Raw genomic sequence first — 15,121 nt, 5'->3', positions numbered from 1 at the left:
CCCCCCGCCTTCCGGGGGGGGGGAACGCCCCCAGCCCTGCCCCCCCCCCGAGGGGACGCAGCACCCGGCCCGCCTCACCTCTCCCTCCCCAAAAGGCCCCAGCCGACCGGGCCGTTATTTTCCCTCTCCAAAAGGCCCCCAGGAGACTAGCCCTTGTCAGCCCCCGCCTTCCCGAGGCACCGGGCGCCTGGCCCGTGTCACCTCCCACCGCCCCGGAAAGGGACCCGGCCCGGCCCTGCACCTACCGCCGCTCGGGGCAGCCAAGGCCGCCTGCCCACCCCTCCGGCCCGCCCGTCTCCTAGGCAACGCTTCCCTTCCGCCCCGCCCGCAGCCAATCGCAGGGCGAAGGCGGTGCGGAGGGCCCGCCTACAAACCAGAACGCCCAATGGGAGAGCGCGGGGACGGGAAGGCGGCCCCCGCCGCCATGGTGGGCCCTCAGGCCTGGGGCGGGTGGCGGCGGGAAGGAAATCAAACCGACGGTGCTTCGTTATGACGCCCGCGGCCGCTGTGTGAGCGGGTTCTCCCCTCACAGCAGGGCCCCGAGGGCTGGAGGACAGCAAACCACACCAGGGCGTGGGGTGCCCTCAGCTGGGTGCAGGGAGGTGAGCTCGAGTGTGTACACCATTTATCTTGCCACCTTCTCGTCCAAGGGACGGCTCCTGCTTCCACAGGCTGCCCACCCGCCCTCTGGTGTTTGTAACGCCAGCTCTCAACAGAAGTGAAAGAATTAAAAAAAAAACCCAACAAATAGCCTTCAAGATGTTTTTATTGTTGAATGGACAGCTTCGCTACAACTCATTTTGCCTTCCGAGGTCCTGCAGATCCACCATCTCCCCGACCCAGCCCCAGAGCCTTCAGGGCGTGCAAGGACTGAGGTGGGCACTGCAGCGGTCACAGAGGATTGAGCTTTACAATGACCGTGGATTTCAGCAGAAAGCCAGTCCAATTAGTACAGTCTTTCACTCATGAAATGAACAGGACAGTTCTCTACAACACAGCTCCTTCCTCGGGTGCCACTGGCCTTTCTCAGCCCAGCACCAGCTGCATGGAAGACAGTCTGGGGCAAAATTTTCCAAAGCATTCTTATCTTTTAAACAAAGAACGCAGGCACCTAGTCCTGTGTCCACAAAGGCCTAGGTCACCTCCATTTTAAGGGGACACCAGATATCTAGAAGCCTTTGTGGACATGGACCTGGACCTTAAGAGCTTAATCTCAATACAGCAGTTGATACGAATCAGGAGTCCTAGGCACTTCTGAAAATTTTACCTCAGTTAATTCTGGCCAGGGAAACCAAAGCCCTGAAGTTACTAGAATCTATTAAGGCAGAGTTCAAAATGTGTCTGTCCCACCTCTTCCCTAAAGTATCTTTGGACCTTAGGGATAAAGACTTATCATTGCATTTGGAAGCATGTAAAACTTCAAGTGATTCTGAGATTCTAAGATCCTTGTGGCAGTGATGATGTTCAGGTGTTAGCTCATTCAGCACCGAGCAGGAAGGGACCCGGTCCTGACTGGCAACATGGATTACAGCAAAACATGGTAAAGTAGAGTCAGGGAGGAAATGAGGTCCCTGTGGCACAGGCTTGCCAGTCTGACATTAATCAAAACAGGCATCCAAGGAGGAAGAGAATTCACATTTATAGCAAAAAGACTAACCAGCACTCTGTTTTTGGATTCAGTCTGTATTTGGAAAAACAGTCAACAAGAAAATGATGGACAGAACTTTCTTAATTCACACATTATACACCAGAGGTTCAGAGACACACTCTTCCTTTTTTCTTTTTTAAATCTGGATGAAACTCAGCACCCTTAAGTTAGCAAAGGCAGAAGGTGAAAGGAGTTGTCCAAGAGCTTGATTCTGGAACCTGTGCACAAAGCTGTTGCTCTCAGATACCAATTTGGTCAGTGGGAAGCAAGAGTGTTCAGCAGGAAGCAGCAGCCTCAGCTCTGCTTTGTTAACATTTGATAGTACAGTAAGGATAATAAACCATTTTAAAAATAAGGTGCATCACAGGATGAGAATTCACTACAACAGCCTCTGCTGTTGAATCACTGCCAAGAAGTGGGATGGTTTTGGTGTAAGTGGTGTGTGAATTAGTAAAGTTCTACTTTACTACTAGCCTACTATATAGCTAGTAATTTTTAAAAAGCAACCGGTAGAAGTCTTGGAAGAGACCGAGTTATATCCTCAGTTGGTGCAAAATAAGCGTTAACTCCACCAATTTTTGTGCTACTTCACTGACACCACCTGTGAACCCTGATTCCTTGCAGAAACCTAGTAAACAGTCAAAAGCTGCCTGCTGAAATGCATCCTTAACATACAAACATCACAAATGTGTAACTAAACTGGAGCAGAGATTCCCACTGTATGATCCCTATCAAAAATATGAAGTGTGGCACCAAACCTGCTCAGAGCAGGGCTGACACATGGCAAGCAAGGTGAATTTTTAAAGAGTTACAGAGTAAGACCAAACTTGATATCCAAATAACTTTTTTTTTTTAAATAAACTGGCCCTAAATTCTCCTGCAATCTTTTAAGATAGCTCAATATTTCAAAAGCGAACATAACTTTCAAAAACAACACTGATTAAAAAAGATGTTCAATGATACCTTAAAAAATACCCAGAATATCAAATTAATTCCAGTCCAGCGTTATAATTAAGAATACCTCCTGAAAATTATATCCTCACAAAAAAATGTGGGTACTGAAGTTAAAAGCATCAGAAACATTATGTACTTGAAAATACCACCGATCTTTTAACGTTTAAAAACAAATCAGAACATTCTTTGGAATCACCAAATTATTAAAACATAAGAGTTTCTCTACAGTCTCCACACTGTCTTTTCAGTCCGTGTACAGATCAAGTCTTTGAGCAGTTTTATATCCACTGTTGGAAAAATACAGAGTCTCTGACCAGCAGGAGGCTACATTAAACAGGAAAACATCGGCATTCTCCTTTGAGTACTGACTTCTGCCAAAAAGAGACTTTCAAGCACAAGACAGAACTGCAATGTTTGAGGAGATATTTCTTTTCTCTTTTAAAATGCATTGTACGTGTACTTCCAGTGCAAATTTTTTTCAGCACTTGCGACAGGCAAGAAGGAAAGGGGGAAGAAGAGAGACTCTCCTATGGTCTTGCTTGGAGGAACCCACAGCCATAGCACACTGACCTACCAGCTCTTCTTACTGTGAAACCAGCTCCCATCGCTGGCAAACTGAAATAGCTTATTAAAGATCTCATTTTTAAGATAAACAGATTACAGTTTAGCATGAAATCTGGCCGTGGCTATGGTTCTATGTGCGTAAAGATTGGTTAGAGATGCTTTCCCCTTTCAGTATTGGTTGGAGTTAATTAAAAACAAGTCTGTGGTATTTTTCCACATGTGTCATGAAATGTGAGAGATCTGTCTGACTCGGGTCTGTATTTCCTGTCGACACAAAGGGCAGGTCTCCAGTTGCAAGGCACACTCCATGCACAGGTCGCTGAAGGAGAAGAAAAGACAATCAGTTAAAGCCTGCATTTACATGATGTAAAAATAGAAGAAAAAAATAAATCAAGCAGTAAGTAGTTTAGTTAGCCTGTTAGAAACACAGAGAAGATCAATCTTTCAGCATGGAGATTAAGAACTGCAAGTCAGGTGTTGTGGATCCATAGGCTTTGAGAGGGGCTCCAGAGCTCCTGCAGCTCAGCATCCTGCAGACCTGAACCCACCGGTGCAGCAGCTGGGATTACACCCACACACTTTTCTTAATCCCAGCACTTGCTCTGGTCTGGGGAACAGCAGCCCCTGTGCCCTGCGTGCTTCCTGTTGGGGCACACTGGGCACATCTCCTTTTTTTAACTTTGCAACACCCAGATAGAAGACCCGTGGCAAGGCTGCCCCCACGAGTGCCCTAAAAACACCAAGGAACTGGATTTAACTGCATTATATTTCCTAGTGGGCTACTCAGATGCAGTATTGCTCAAACTGCTCGTTTTTAGCTTTTAGAGGAATTTGTGTCTTGAGACAATCCATTGTTGAACATTTAATGAGTATAGAATGCATTTTTTACTCTTCTCAGTGTGATCTGCATTTCACAGCACCAGTACCAAGCAAGTACTCATCAGCAAAACCTAAAACCCTCATCTTGGAGATCTGCTAGTCCAGGGACAGCACGTGTAGTTCTGTAGCCACAGTACCTCCCCAGCTCCAGACATACACAGAGTTAAGGATTAAATCTGCTCAGGGGGCACGCTAAGGGGAAAGGTGAGAATACTATGCTGCATATATCACATCCTTACAAGGATTCATTATTTCCTTTTTGCCGAGGAGTCAATCAAGATGAGCAGGTTTCACCAAGCAGCTGGTCTCACCTGAGCTCAACGGCAAACACATTTCCTGTATTTTCTGTTTCTTTGTTTTGAAGTTTTGTTGGGGTTTTTTTTTTGGTGGGGGAGGGGGAGAGGGGGGAGACTTGGGTTGGTTGGGTTTTGCATGTGTGTGCGTGTATGTGTGTGTGTGGTGGTTTTTTTGGTTTTGTTTTGAAGGTTTTTACCTGTGTCCGCATGGCCTGAGTTCTGTGTCTGCTACCTCATCGCAGCAAAGCGTGCAGCAGTTCTCTCGGATACTCACTTGCTTCAACAAAGCCAGGCGCCGGTGTCTGGAGAAAAAAGGGCACACATACACACCCCCCACCCCTCAAAGGTTAGTTTGATTCACCATATATTCACAACTGCTCCAAGTATCGCATCACAAGCGATGCGCCTCTTGCCTGCGCTACTCAACGCTACTGCAGATAAGCATCAAGCAGAACTTCCCACAGAAAACTCTTAACACACCCAGAGATGCTCAGAACAGTTTTTGACTCCCTACTCCGGTCTGTCAGGAGGCTGTTAGATTACAATTCTTCTAGCTCCCACAGCTGAACACTTCAAAAAAAATTCTTTAGTATTTGTGTACTTTTAAGAGTTAAGAAAAAAAACAACAAATAAACCACACAAGCCCATGGATCAATAAAATTCAGAAACCCCTACAATGCTGTAACACAGTTTAAACGAAAAGAAACTGAAAATGAAATCAACAGCTCGGTATGGCAATGACCACAAGGGAGATTAAATGGATAGAAACCTCCCTGTTTGACGAAATAAGACATTTTGAGTTTGGAACACATACAGGAAGACACATACACACACTACCTGTCACAACTGCTCAGTGGCAGGAGGACATGTCCAGCCCAGACCATGCCCCAGCACTCAATGCATTAAATTCAGCACAGCTCTATGTGAGTTTATGTTAATTCCTACAATGGATAGTTAAGCTCCACTCAGACCCTTGCCTTTTTTTCCCCTATCACTTTTAAGATCAAGGCCATATTTTAATTTAGGATTGGCTTATTGCCAATGATGCGAACAAGAGAAAAGAATACTGACTTTGAGCAGGGGGCTGACCAAGAACGATAACTAACAGATCACCTCAAGGGATTAAAATCAGACTCTCACTTAAAGCCCCTGCAGTCACAAGCTGGTGTAAGTTACTCTGGCATTATATGTAAGTACAAAATGGTCTTGCAAGTTGCACTTGATTTTCTCTGCATAAATACAGCATCGCAAGCCTCAAACTTTGCCAGCGTGTGACTCGCATCCAGGAGTAAGATGGTTTGGTTTTTTTTGTTTTTAAACACTAAGGTGCTCGAGTACTCAATTCAGTTGACTGAACAGCTAGGCAATTCAAAACTAGTCTCTAAATTTTATTATAGTTGGGGGTACCCATCTCCAACACCCCACCCCTTAATTAGAAGCAACAAAAGATTAATCCAAGCCTCTAACCAGCACCACTCCAGAATGCCCATCTTTAGACAAAGTTGCAGATCTGGGGTACACTATATCCCAGATTACACTGTCTACTGTTACCATTTGTGTTCCAGAAAATAATTTTCTTACTAATGACCACAACCAGAAAGGCTATTAGTTTTCATTCCTGCCAGGAATTTGTAAAGGAAAAATGTATCCAAACCTGTTTCTATCTGGCTTGATTTATATTTCTTTGGGAAAGCACTTCTAAATTTGAATAGCCTTTGTCAGTACTATCATTCACAAATGGGGAAATTTTCATCTGGATCAGAAAAGGAGGACAGCTTCAAGTCTTAAAATCATTCAATACCTCCATGCTGCCACCATCATAAGTTAGATCAATTTTAAATAAGACTTCTTTTTTTAATTAAGACTATACCTCCTCAACCAACCTAATCATTCTTAGGAGGAAGCGCTTTTACTAAAAACAGTATTAGTGTGCAGTAGTTAATTTTAGTTTAGCTTAGTATTACCAAAAGAAAATTAATTTATGGATTTTGATTGTATATCTCCCGCCCTACTCATGAAGTTACAACGGTCCAATAATCTTCTGAAAGAGACCTATGGAGGTGCCATAGGTTAGGTTACCATAGGAGGTTACCATAGGACCTAGGAGGTTACCATAAAAGGTAACTTTGCCAAGTACAACATAAGATTATACCCCTCAGAAATCAGGCATTTTATTTCTCTATGCAAACACACTCAAACCAGAGAGGAAAATTACCTGGGCAAAATGATTTTCTCTTCTGCTGTCAGAAAAGCATAATCATTAAAGGTACTAAACTTCATTGATGGTGGGTACTTGAAAGGTTTTGCCCCAAAGTTGAACTCACATTGTTGATAGGACATGAAACTCGCTGCAGCAAAAAACCCAGACCTGCAATATGCAGAACAGACATTTTAGGATGACTTAAACAATAACAGAGTTTTCCAAACATCTTACAACTCTTACCAGACAAAAACATATCCTGAAACAAAGAGATGAGTTCCTTCAGTAGAAATGTGCTACAGCTAATGGGGAGAAAACCCTTTGACACATCCAGTTTCAGCTACACAAACTTTCCTGGGTTTAGTTCAACTTCTGAATTTACTGTCAGGGTTTATCTGAATTTACTAAGGGAGGCAAAAATGACTGCCTGCTCTGCGGTGAGGATTAGTCACACTTGCACCGAGAAACAGACATATCCATCTGAGCAGCACACCAACTGATCCTCTTTACAGCCATCAGCTCAGATCTCTCCTTCAGCACTGGAAAAAAGTATTTTTCATCCAACCAACTTCTGCTTAGTGGCCAGCCCAGCCAAAACCACGACAGTTGTGAAGAGCAGTGCCAACTGCAAGGGACACCTCTGTGTCTCTGCTCTGGCTGCTTTATTCGAGCAGGCAGAGAGCGGGGAACTCGCAGCTCATGCACTTGTTGTGTGGATGAATCCGGGTCTGAGCTCTCTCACCACAAGGTCCATCTGTTCCTCCTCACCCTTCCAGGATTACCTCAGGCCAGCTGTCTTGTCTTCACAGCCACCTTGTCAGAACACCACAACTGTCAACTCCCTCAGTCTTATTTACCGAAAGGGGCCGAGTTGAGCAATACCCCAAGTTCTAACCAAGTAAGAGAACCTGTTGAATATAGAAATGACACACTCTACACAAAGAACAGAGTACTGCAAGCTGAACAGACAAGATACTCTGCAACTCTAAACTGAACTACTCTTTGCTTGAATCTTGAACTTCATTTTGAGGAGAAAACACAAATGAAGTTATTAGCACAGTAGTATTAATTTAAAGAGTACTGTAATGTTTAATGAAGCTGCCCTCTCAAGTATCACACCAGCTTATCTTTTCAGAACTAAACAGCTGAACCTCCCCAAGAGAGGCAGAGGAGCTTGCCGTGTGTTAATTTTAACAGAGTTGGCAAAATAAGCCTCACACCTACCTGCAATGCTACCAAGAGGTGTCCTGCCACGAATATTCAACGTGCTACTACAGAACTGGCCCCAGTGAACAGCAGTGAGTTAATACACATACTTCAGCATTTACAGGACTGAGGCTTTTTTTTTCAGGATCAGAAATTCCTGAAGCAGTATTAGAAATTTGTTTATCTTTGCTACGGCCTCATTCCATTTCAGCACTGTGCTGGTTTGACCGTAGAAAACACGTTTGACCTTTGAAATGTCTGAAGTATTTATTTCGGACCCTGAAATCCCCCTGTAAAATTATATCCTTCTCACTGATTTCTAAACAACATTCAAATTGGGAAACCTGCTTAATGATGGCTTTGGGTAAGCAAATATGAATTTACCTCTTACATGGGAAACACTTCATATAATTAAAACAATTATCCATACAGGTCACTGTCCTTCCAAATGAGCCCATACTTACACAGCAGATGAAAATACTTGCTTCTCAGCAGGAAGCTGGTTTCCATTTAAATAGAAGATCATTTGCTTTTCTTGCAAGTCTAGTAGAAATCCTATTGTGTCTCCTTACATGCAAAACAAAGATAATTTAGAGATTTCACTTGTGTTAAATACCTACAGCTGACACAATTATTGGTTTAACTAACTCATATCTCACTATGAATTGTCTCACTTAAAGAAACTGTTTGCAAAAGCATAGAGGAAGAAACATTGATACAGACAGTAACTAAAGGAAAAAGCCAGGACAAAATAGTAAAAAAACAAATTTAAACTCTGGCAGAGCACTAATACTACATAGTTGCAGAAGTATTGCAGAATATTTACCAAAGCCAGAAAAAAGCTGCAACTCTGTCTCTCGCTATTTTACACCTGTTGAAGATATCCTCAGAACACATACTTGAACAGTCCAAGTTTCTTACATGCTTGTGCATATACTTATTTTTAAGAAGTGTTTTAATTTAGCCATTCGTGGGAAAAAATTTAATAGAAGAGGTGGCACAGTTCACACAAGCATGGCATGCACAGACTCCTACCAAGATTTCAAAGCTGCAATGAAAAACAGAATTGTGCTGTCCAAGTAGCTAGGCAAGACTTTAAAGTAAGCGAGGCAGTGCAACTCCCTCTTAACCTAAACTAGACAGTTGGTTTTTTCCCACTTCTCTAAAATAACTTTCATCCCAGAAAGGAACATTTCAATCCTGTTTGTAGGATTACAAACATCTAAGAAAAAAAAGTCTTAATCATAAGTTTCCAAGGTTAGTTGGTGCTATGATTTGTACTATGAAAAGAAAAAGCATTTCACCAACAAGATTCTGTTTATACAGATTGTGGAACAAGAGCGTGGTGCCCACTTTGTACATTTAACCACTGCAAATACTCATAAAAGGCACAATAATTATTAAACCTGTAGTAGCATCAGCATTAGGCAGTAACTGGCACTGTTTGCACTGACTAACAAACTGCAAGAGGAAAAAAAACCCATGCAGAAACCCAACCAGGATAAAAACAGGAGATGGACAAAATACCTTCTTTCCAACAGGGATGGGAATGCGGTTTACTTCTGGCATTATACCAAATCAGCTGCCGGCAGCCATCGTATGCACAGGAGTATTCATCATCCCCAATGCCATAACCTTCCTTCAGAAAAAGAGCAACACATTTCAGTTTGCAGCCATTCTTAGCACAGAGGGCTAAAATTTATTTTTTTATTCAACTAAACCATTCATCCAAAAGCAGGAAAGGTTTCTCCCACCCCCATGAAGACCATTTCTTCAAGCTAGTCTTAGTTTTATTTTCACATCAAAATGAATTTGTTGGGATGGGGTGGGGGAAAGGGGATATTGACTCCAAAGTGGGTTTAATTCTCTGTGAGGTTAAATCACTCCTGTCTATCGAAAAAAACAACTAACTCCTTGCATCTTAAAAATTCAACATAGAAATGTAACCACCCTCTTACCAGACTGGTAAAACCTTCCCCAAGATACCCAAGTGCCACCAGAACATGCAGTACAGAGAAAGAACAAACCCATAGTCCCTGCACTGAATTTGTTGCACATTGTGTCCCTTTCAGTGCGAGCCGCCCTCAAGTTGTGAAAAGGTTATCAAGTGACAGTCCCAAGGTCCCAAATAAATGCAAAACTAAACTTTGGATTGGGAGAAGAATCTGTCACATAGGAGAGCACAAACACAAAACCCAAATGCCTCATGGAAGAGAACTTCCTCGTGCTCAGTGTGGTTTGTCTGGAGTGCAAATACCAGACAGTGGGCTGATTACACAAGCCTCAGATATCCCAAATTAAAGCTAAGCCCAGCTAATAGGTGTTTAATGTCATATTTATTTGTTGCACATGCTGCAAACAAAGAGCATATGGCTGCTCTGATGACGGGGTTTGTGACAGAGGAGAATATCCCTATATTTCAGGTAGACAGCTGGTGAACTTAAATAACAATCGCATTTAGCTACCAGCAAAACAGTTGTAGCAACAGAAAGTCATCCTGCTCAGATACGTGATGACATCTATTTTCATACCTTGTACAGGAAGCACAGACAGAAAAATACATATACACCAAGCACCTTAACAGTAAGTGGGAAAAATCTTTTAAGCCTCTTAGCAGTCTGAAGGCAGGCACATGGCCTTTTATTTCCAGCAGTTTCCATGACACTCAGTGTTTCCAATGACAGATCTATATCATATTTGTGTTTGGCAGTAGTTTTTTGTTTTTGTTGTGGTGGGTTTTTTGTTGTTGTTGGGGCTTTTTTTGTTTATTTATTTGGGGTTTTTTTTGTTTATTTCAATCACACTCGCAATTCCATGCTAGAAATGTGGGGCTGGACTTTGGATATGATGTAGAGATATCTGCACGTCATACACCAGCAAAGGACAATGCTATTTACGTGAATAATTAGAAGAAATGGAGCAAGAGCAACTGAACTCACAGGAAGACTTAAATGGTGAGAAAAGCTGCTCTCCCACTTCTGTTGGGTTTCTTGCCACTGGTCTTTGTTTCATCTCCTTGATGTATTTCTCTCCTACAACAATCTTTACTCACATGTATGTATTTGGCCTATCTTCTTTGAACTGCTTATCTCTGCATTATATATATATAATTTCCCCTAAATTAGATTCCAAAAGGAATAGAAAGCCATGCAATTACAACAATAGAGAAGGGCTACAGGTACGTTTCTTACTCAAGCTCAGCCAGTAGAAGTGGCCAACTTAAAATCTCAGCACTATTTCCATTCTGGTCAGTGGTGGTAGGCTAGGCCATACATGCCTTTTGTACTGAAATTCAAGCTTGCCCTTTAATTAATTTTATTAAAACTAAGTTTGAAAGGCTGGTTATATGGCAAGTCCTCTCTAAGCAGAAGCAGACAAGTTTTTTTGAGCAGTAATCATTATGCTTTCTTCATATTATGGCAATACTGAAGCAAATTATGCTACAGCACACTGAGTTTACAACAGCCATCCAGAGTTACCATGAAGATTTAAGAAGTCCTAGTTACATCTCTACTAGCATTTGAGATTATTCTTTGACTATAGGTTTGGACTTCATATTCACATGCCACATTTTGCTTTAATGCTAGTAAGTACAGAATTTTAAAAGTGAAACAGTAGGAAGAATACTTAAAAGAACAAGATATTAAGTTATCTGAACGAGGGAGAGCAAAGCACACGATGCAGTAAGACAGCATACTTACTCTATATTATCAGAATAAAGACAAGAAGGTAGAGGGTTTAATCTTTTTGTAAGCCTTATTTTTAATTAAGTAGAAACTGTCACATACTCAAACTGTACCATATTGCTGTTATCAGCAGATCCAGTAATGCCATGCTATCTTAGAGTCAATTTAAATAATTATTTCCCTTGTGAAAGTTAGTTTAATAATATGTTAAAGAGGGTAATCAAATGGATGCTTGGGGACCTGTGTGAAAGCAAGGGCATGATGATCTGCTAGTTCCTAGTGAGCAATTGTTTGCTTCACAAAAAAAGCAGAGTAACTACTGCTGTTATCAGAAGAATTTCCAAAAAGAGAATAAACCACAAGAAATAAGCCATTTCCCTGTAGCTTTCAGACAAGCAGATCACAAGCTGTCACTTCCAGCAGCGATGCGTGACTTGTATGAACAGCATCAGTCTGTAGCACAGACGATACAGCCTTTTTCTTGCACCATTAACTTCAGCCAAAATTGCTTCATGGAAGTAGAGAAAAATTGAAGGAAACATGCCAAGTGCTCCGTTACTGCCACGGAATAACCAGAGCTATTGTCATAGGTGTTTTAAGTAAAAAAAATACTGAAGTTACATCAGCAGCAGGATGGCATGACATATACTCACATGATTGAGAAATTTGCTGTCTTTGGTAGCCCATCCTATCTGCATCACCCCTGAAGTAATGACTGTCACTTCATAGTACCAGACTCCAGAATCGACGCAGAACGTACATCTAACACTCTCAAAGGATGAGGCATCACATCGAGCCTACCAAAACCAAACCAAAAATTAAGTTTTGACAAAATTAGCATTCAAACAAGCCCCTTTTTTCCCCGCCTCGATCAAGTTTCTTGCACATAAGAATATACCAATGTCATTTTAGAGTCACTTCAGACAAAAAGTGACTTCTCTTTATAGCAGCAATTGTCACACAAACTAGCGAGTAGGCCAGATTGAAAATTGTTTGGTGGTAAGCCACAGGGAAAAAAAAAAAAAAAACACCACAAAAACCAGTAGAAAGTTGACAGAGTCAATTTAAAGACTAAGACAACCCAAGTCATGGATTATTAGCTGACTCCAGGTATGAAGGACAGAGAGCTATTCAATGTTAATTCATGAAAATTCATCTGTAAGTAGTCAAACAAATTTTTAGAAAAAGTAACAAAGAAAAAAAAAAACAACCCCACAAGGCTGAGACAAAAATCCTACTGCTTTGGACTTTTCAAGACTAGACAGGCCAAACAGTAGGAATTATGGAATTACTTTGTGAACAATTTTAGTCAAAACGAGGGGAAAGCCAGCTCTTACACATTCTCCTCCCTTTTCTGAAGTTTTGGGGCACAGATACAGGTGTTACTTTAGTGTCAACATTTCTACAACTAAGATCAGTGCAGCAATGTTACAGCCCTCTGACAAAGCAAATTTGCTATGCAAAGCTGGCAGAGAACTTTGATTCATTCACAGGAGTAAGTAGCAAACAAAAATAGTTAAAACCTGCCTTTTTCTTCAGACTCCTTTTCAGGCTGAAATCCTGAAATCACGTCCTACCTCTAATCCATGCGGCGATATCTTCAGGTATTCACTGACATCGTTACTGTTCAGCATTGCCCTGATGTTGGTCAAGTCAACTTTCTCATATGTAAACTGCCTGCCTTCTTTTAAAACTGCAAAATAAAACTAGTTTTAATCACAGCCGCAGCAATAGAATCATAGAATCATAGAATTTCCCAGGTCGGAAGGGACCTCCAAAGGCCATCTAGTCCGACCTCCCCGCAGTCAGCAGGGACACCCCCAACTAGACCAGGTTGCCCAGGGCCTCGTCGAGCCTCTCCTTGAATATCTCCAGGGATGGGGCCTCAACCACCTCCCTGGGCAACCTGTTCCAGTGCTCCACCACCCTCACAGTAAAGAACCCCCTTCTAATCTCCAATCTAAATCTGTTCCCCTCCAGCTTGAAGCCATTTCCCCTCGTCCTGTCACTACAGGCCTTTCTAAACAGGTTCTCCCCAGCCTTCCTGTAGGCCCCTTCAGGTACTGGAAGGCTGCTATTAGGTCTCCCCGGAGCCTCCTCTTCTCCAGGCTGAACAACCCCAGCTCCCTCAGCCTGTCCTTGTAGCAGAGGTGCTCCATCCCCCTGATCATCCTTGTGGCCCTCCTCTGGACCCTCTCCATCAGGTCCATGTCTTTCCTATACTGAGGGCTCCAGACCTGCACACAATACTCCAGGTGAGGTCTCACCAGAGCAGAGTAAAGTGGCAGAATCCCCTCTCTGGACCTGCTGGCAACGCTTCTTTTGATACAGCCCAGGATAGGATTGGCCTTCTGGGCTGCAAGTGCCCACTGCCTGCTCATGTCCAGCTTCTCCTCCACCAGAACCCCCAAGTCCCTTTCCTCAGGGCTGCTTTCCAACACCTCACCCCCTAGTTTGTATTGGTGGCGAGGATTGTTCCGGCCCAGGTGCAGAACCTTGCATTTGCTCTTGTTGAACCTCATGAGGTTCACCTGGGCCCACCTCTCCAGCCTGTCCAGGTCCTTGTTTTAAACATGTCACACAGCGCCAATCAATCTCACTAGGATCCAGCTAATTTTTTTGCATAATTGAATGAAATATTGATGTTTTGCCTGCATGAAAACAGCACTGCTTCCAATACGCTGTGTGTTAAATATCCTCTAAACATCAGAACGCAACCTGTACCTCTGACTACAGCTCCTACAGTCTAATTACTACTTTCAGGAAACCCACAGGCAAACGTATGGCATCCACGTTCAAACCAAGATGCCGCTGTTTCAGGATTTCACATTGTATTTGTATATTCAGTTGGGCAGAGTTTTTCCAATTCATCACACTGGAAAAGATATTGGGGATGAGGAAGAAAGGGAAAACAAGTATTTATAGGTTTTTTTCCCCCTCTCATTTTCAGGTAGGTGATGAACTTGAACTTAGCTAAAGCAGCTCTTTCTCTGTGTGTCGCCTTTTCACATGGAAGGGCCAGAAGCATTTATCTTGCCAGGTGTCAAATTGCTGACATGTGCACATTAATTTACAAAAGAGAGATCTTACCTTAGGACCCTTCATATATCCCAGACTTGCTACAATGCTTATACAGCTGTTTACTAAACACACTGGCCTCTCATAAGCTGGCTAAAGCCCTGTAAAGCTCAACAAGACCTTTTACCCAAATTCACAGAACAGACATTAGAAACTACAAGGTCCTTAGAGTTGCTGCACCCTCAAAATCACAATTAACTAGTGAATTTGATGCTTGCTAATCATCCAAAAGCATAGATCTAAGTGCTTTGTCAAACGCTTTTCACTTTTGATTAAAAGACCGTATCTTTACTTTAAAAAGTCTGTAATAATTCTTTGAAGATGTGCACTGCTGTGGTGTGATCACGGTAGGGGCTGTCACCAGGATGTGTCACTAACCCGGCTGTCCCACAGAGAGACAGAGCTGCACTACTCAGCTACTCAGCACATCTGCTGAAGCATGGGTTACAGGAAATAGTCCAAAGAAGAATTTTCATTGCAGCTCCAACTTGCAGGGCATACACCACTTCCTTTCATAAACAATTTCCTTGCCAAAATTTCCTTTCCAGGCATTTACACTGGATTTATTTGCCCCCCCCCCCCCTTTTTTTTTTGTTTGTTTTTGAAGGAG

The 15,121-nt window shown here is 42.6% G+C and overlaps 2 protein-coding genes across 4 annotated transcripts in view; both read right to left on the bottom strand.

Moving 5' to 3' along the window:
• Positions 1 to 313, bottom strand: part of LOC106891397 (ADP-ribosylation factor-like protein 2-binding protein) — a 6,942-nt gene extending 6,629 nt beyond the window's left edge. The window contains exon 1 of one of the 2 annotated variants that reach the window (XM_014947870.1): positions 246 to 313. The gene's annotated coding sequence lies outside the window, so the exon portion shown is untranslated. Of the gene's footprint in view, positions 1 to 78; positions 220 to 245 lie in introns of those variants that run through there. The other variant, XM_014947880.1, reaches the window with a different exon arrangement.
• A 435-nt stretch (positions 314 to 748) lies between these two features.
• Positions 749 to 15,121, bottom strand: part of RSPRY1 (ring finger and SPRY domain containing 1) — a 40,030-nt gene continuing 25,657 nt past the window's right edge. For both annotated transcript variants that reach the window (XM_014947356.1, XM_014947366.1), the window contains 7 exons: positions 13,011 to 13,126; positions 12,087 to 12,230; positions 9,275 to 9,386; positions 8,212 to 8,314; positions 6,557 to 6,709; positions 4,539 to 4,643; positions 749 to 3,485 (listed from right to left, as the gene is read on the bottom strand). In XM_014947356.1, the coding sequence (XP_014802842.1) occupies positions 3,389 to 3,485; positions 4,539 to 4,643; positions 6,557 to 6,709; positions 8,212 to 8,314; positions 9,275 to 9,386; positions 12,087 to 12,230; positions 13,011 to 13,126 (830 nt within the window). In that variant the 3' untranslated portion in view covers positions 749 to 3,388. The remainder of the gene's footprint in view (positions 3,486 to 4,538; positions 4,644 to 6,556; positions 6,710 to 8,211; positions 8,315 to 9,274; positions 9,387 to 12,086; positions 12,231 to 13,010; positions 13,127 to 15,121) is intronic.

Source organism: Calidris pugnax, unplaced genomic scaffold (genome assembly GCF_001431845.1).
Source record: "Calidris pugnax isolate Ruff unplaced genomic scaffold, ASM143184v1 scaffold30, whole genome shotgun sequence".
Lineage (NCBI taxonomy): Eukaryota > Metazoa > Chordata > Aves > Charadriiformes > Scolopacidae > Calidris > Calidris pugnax.
The sequence above is the reverse complement of the archived record's forward strand: the minus strand, read 5'-3'. Positions and strand labels throughout refer to the sequence as shown.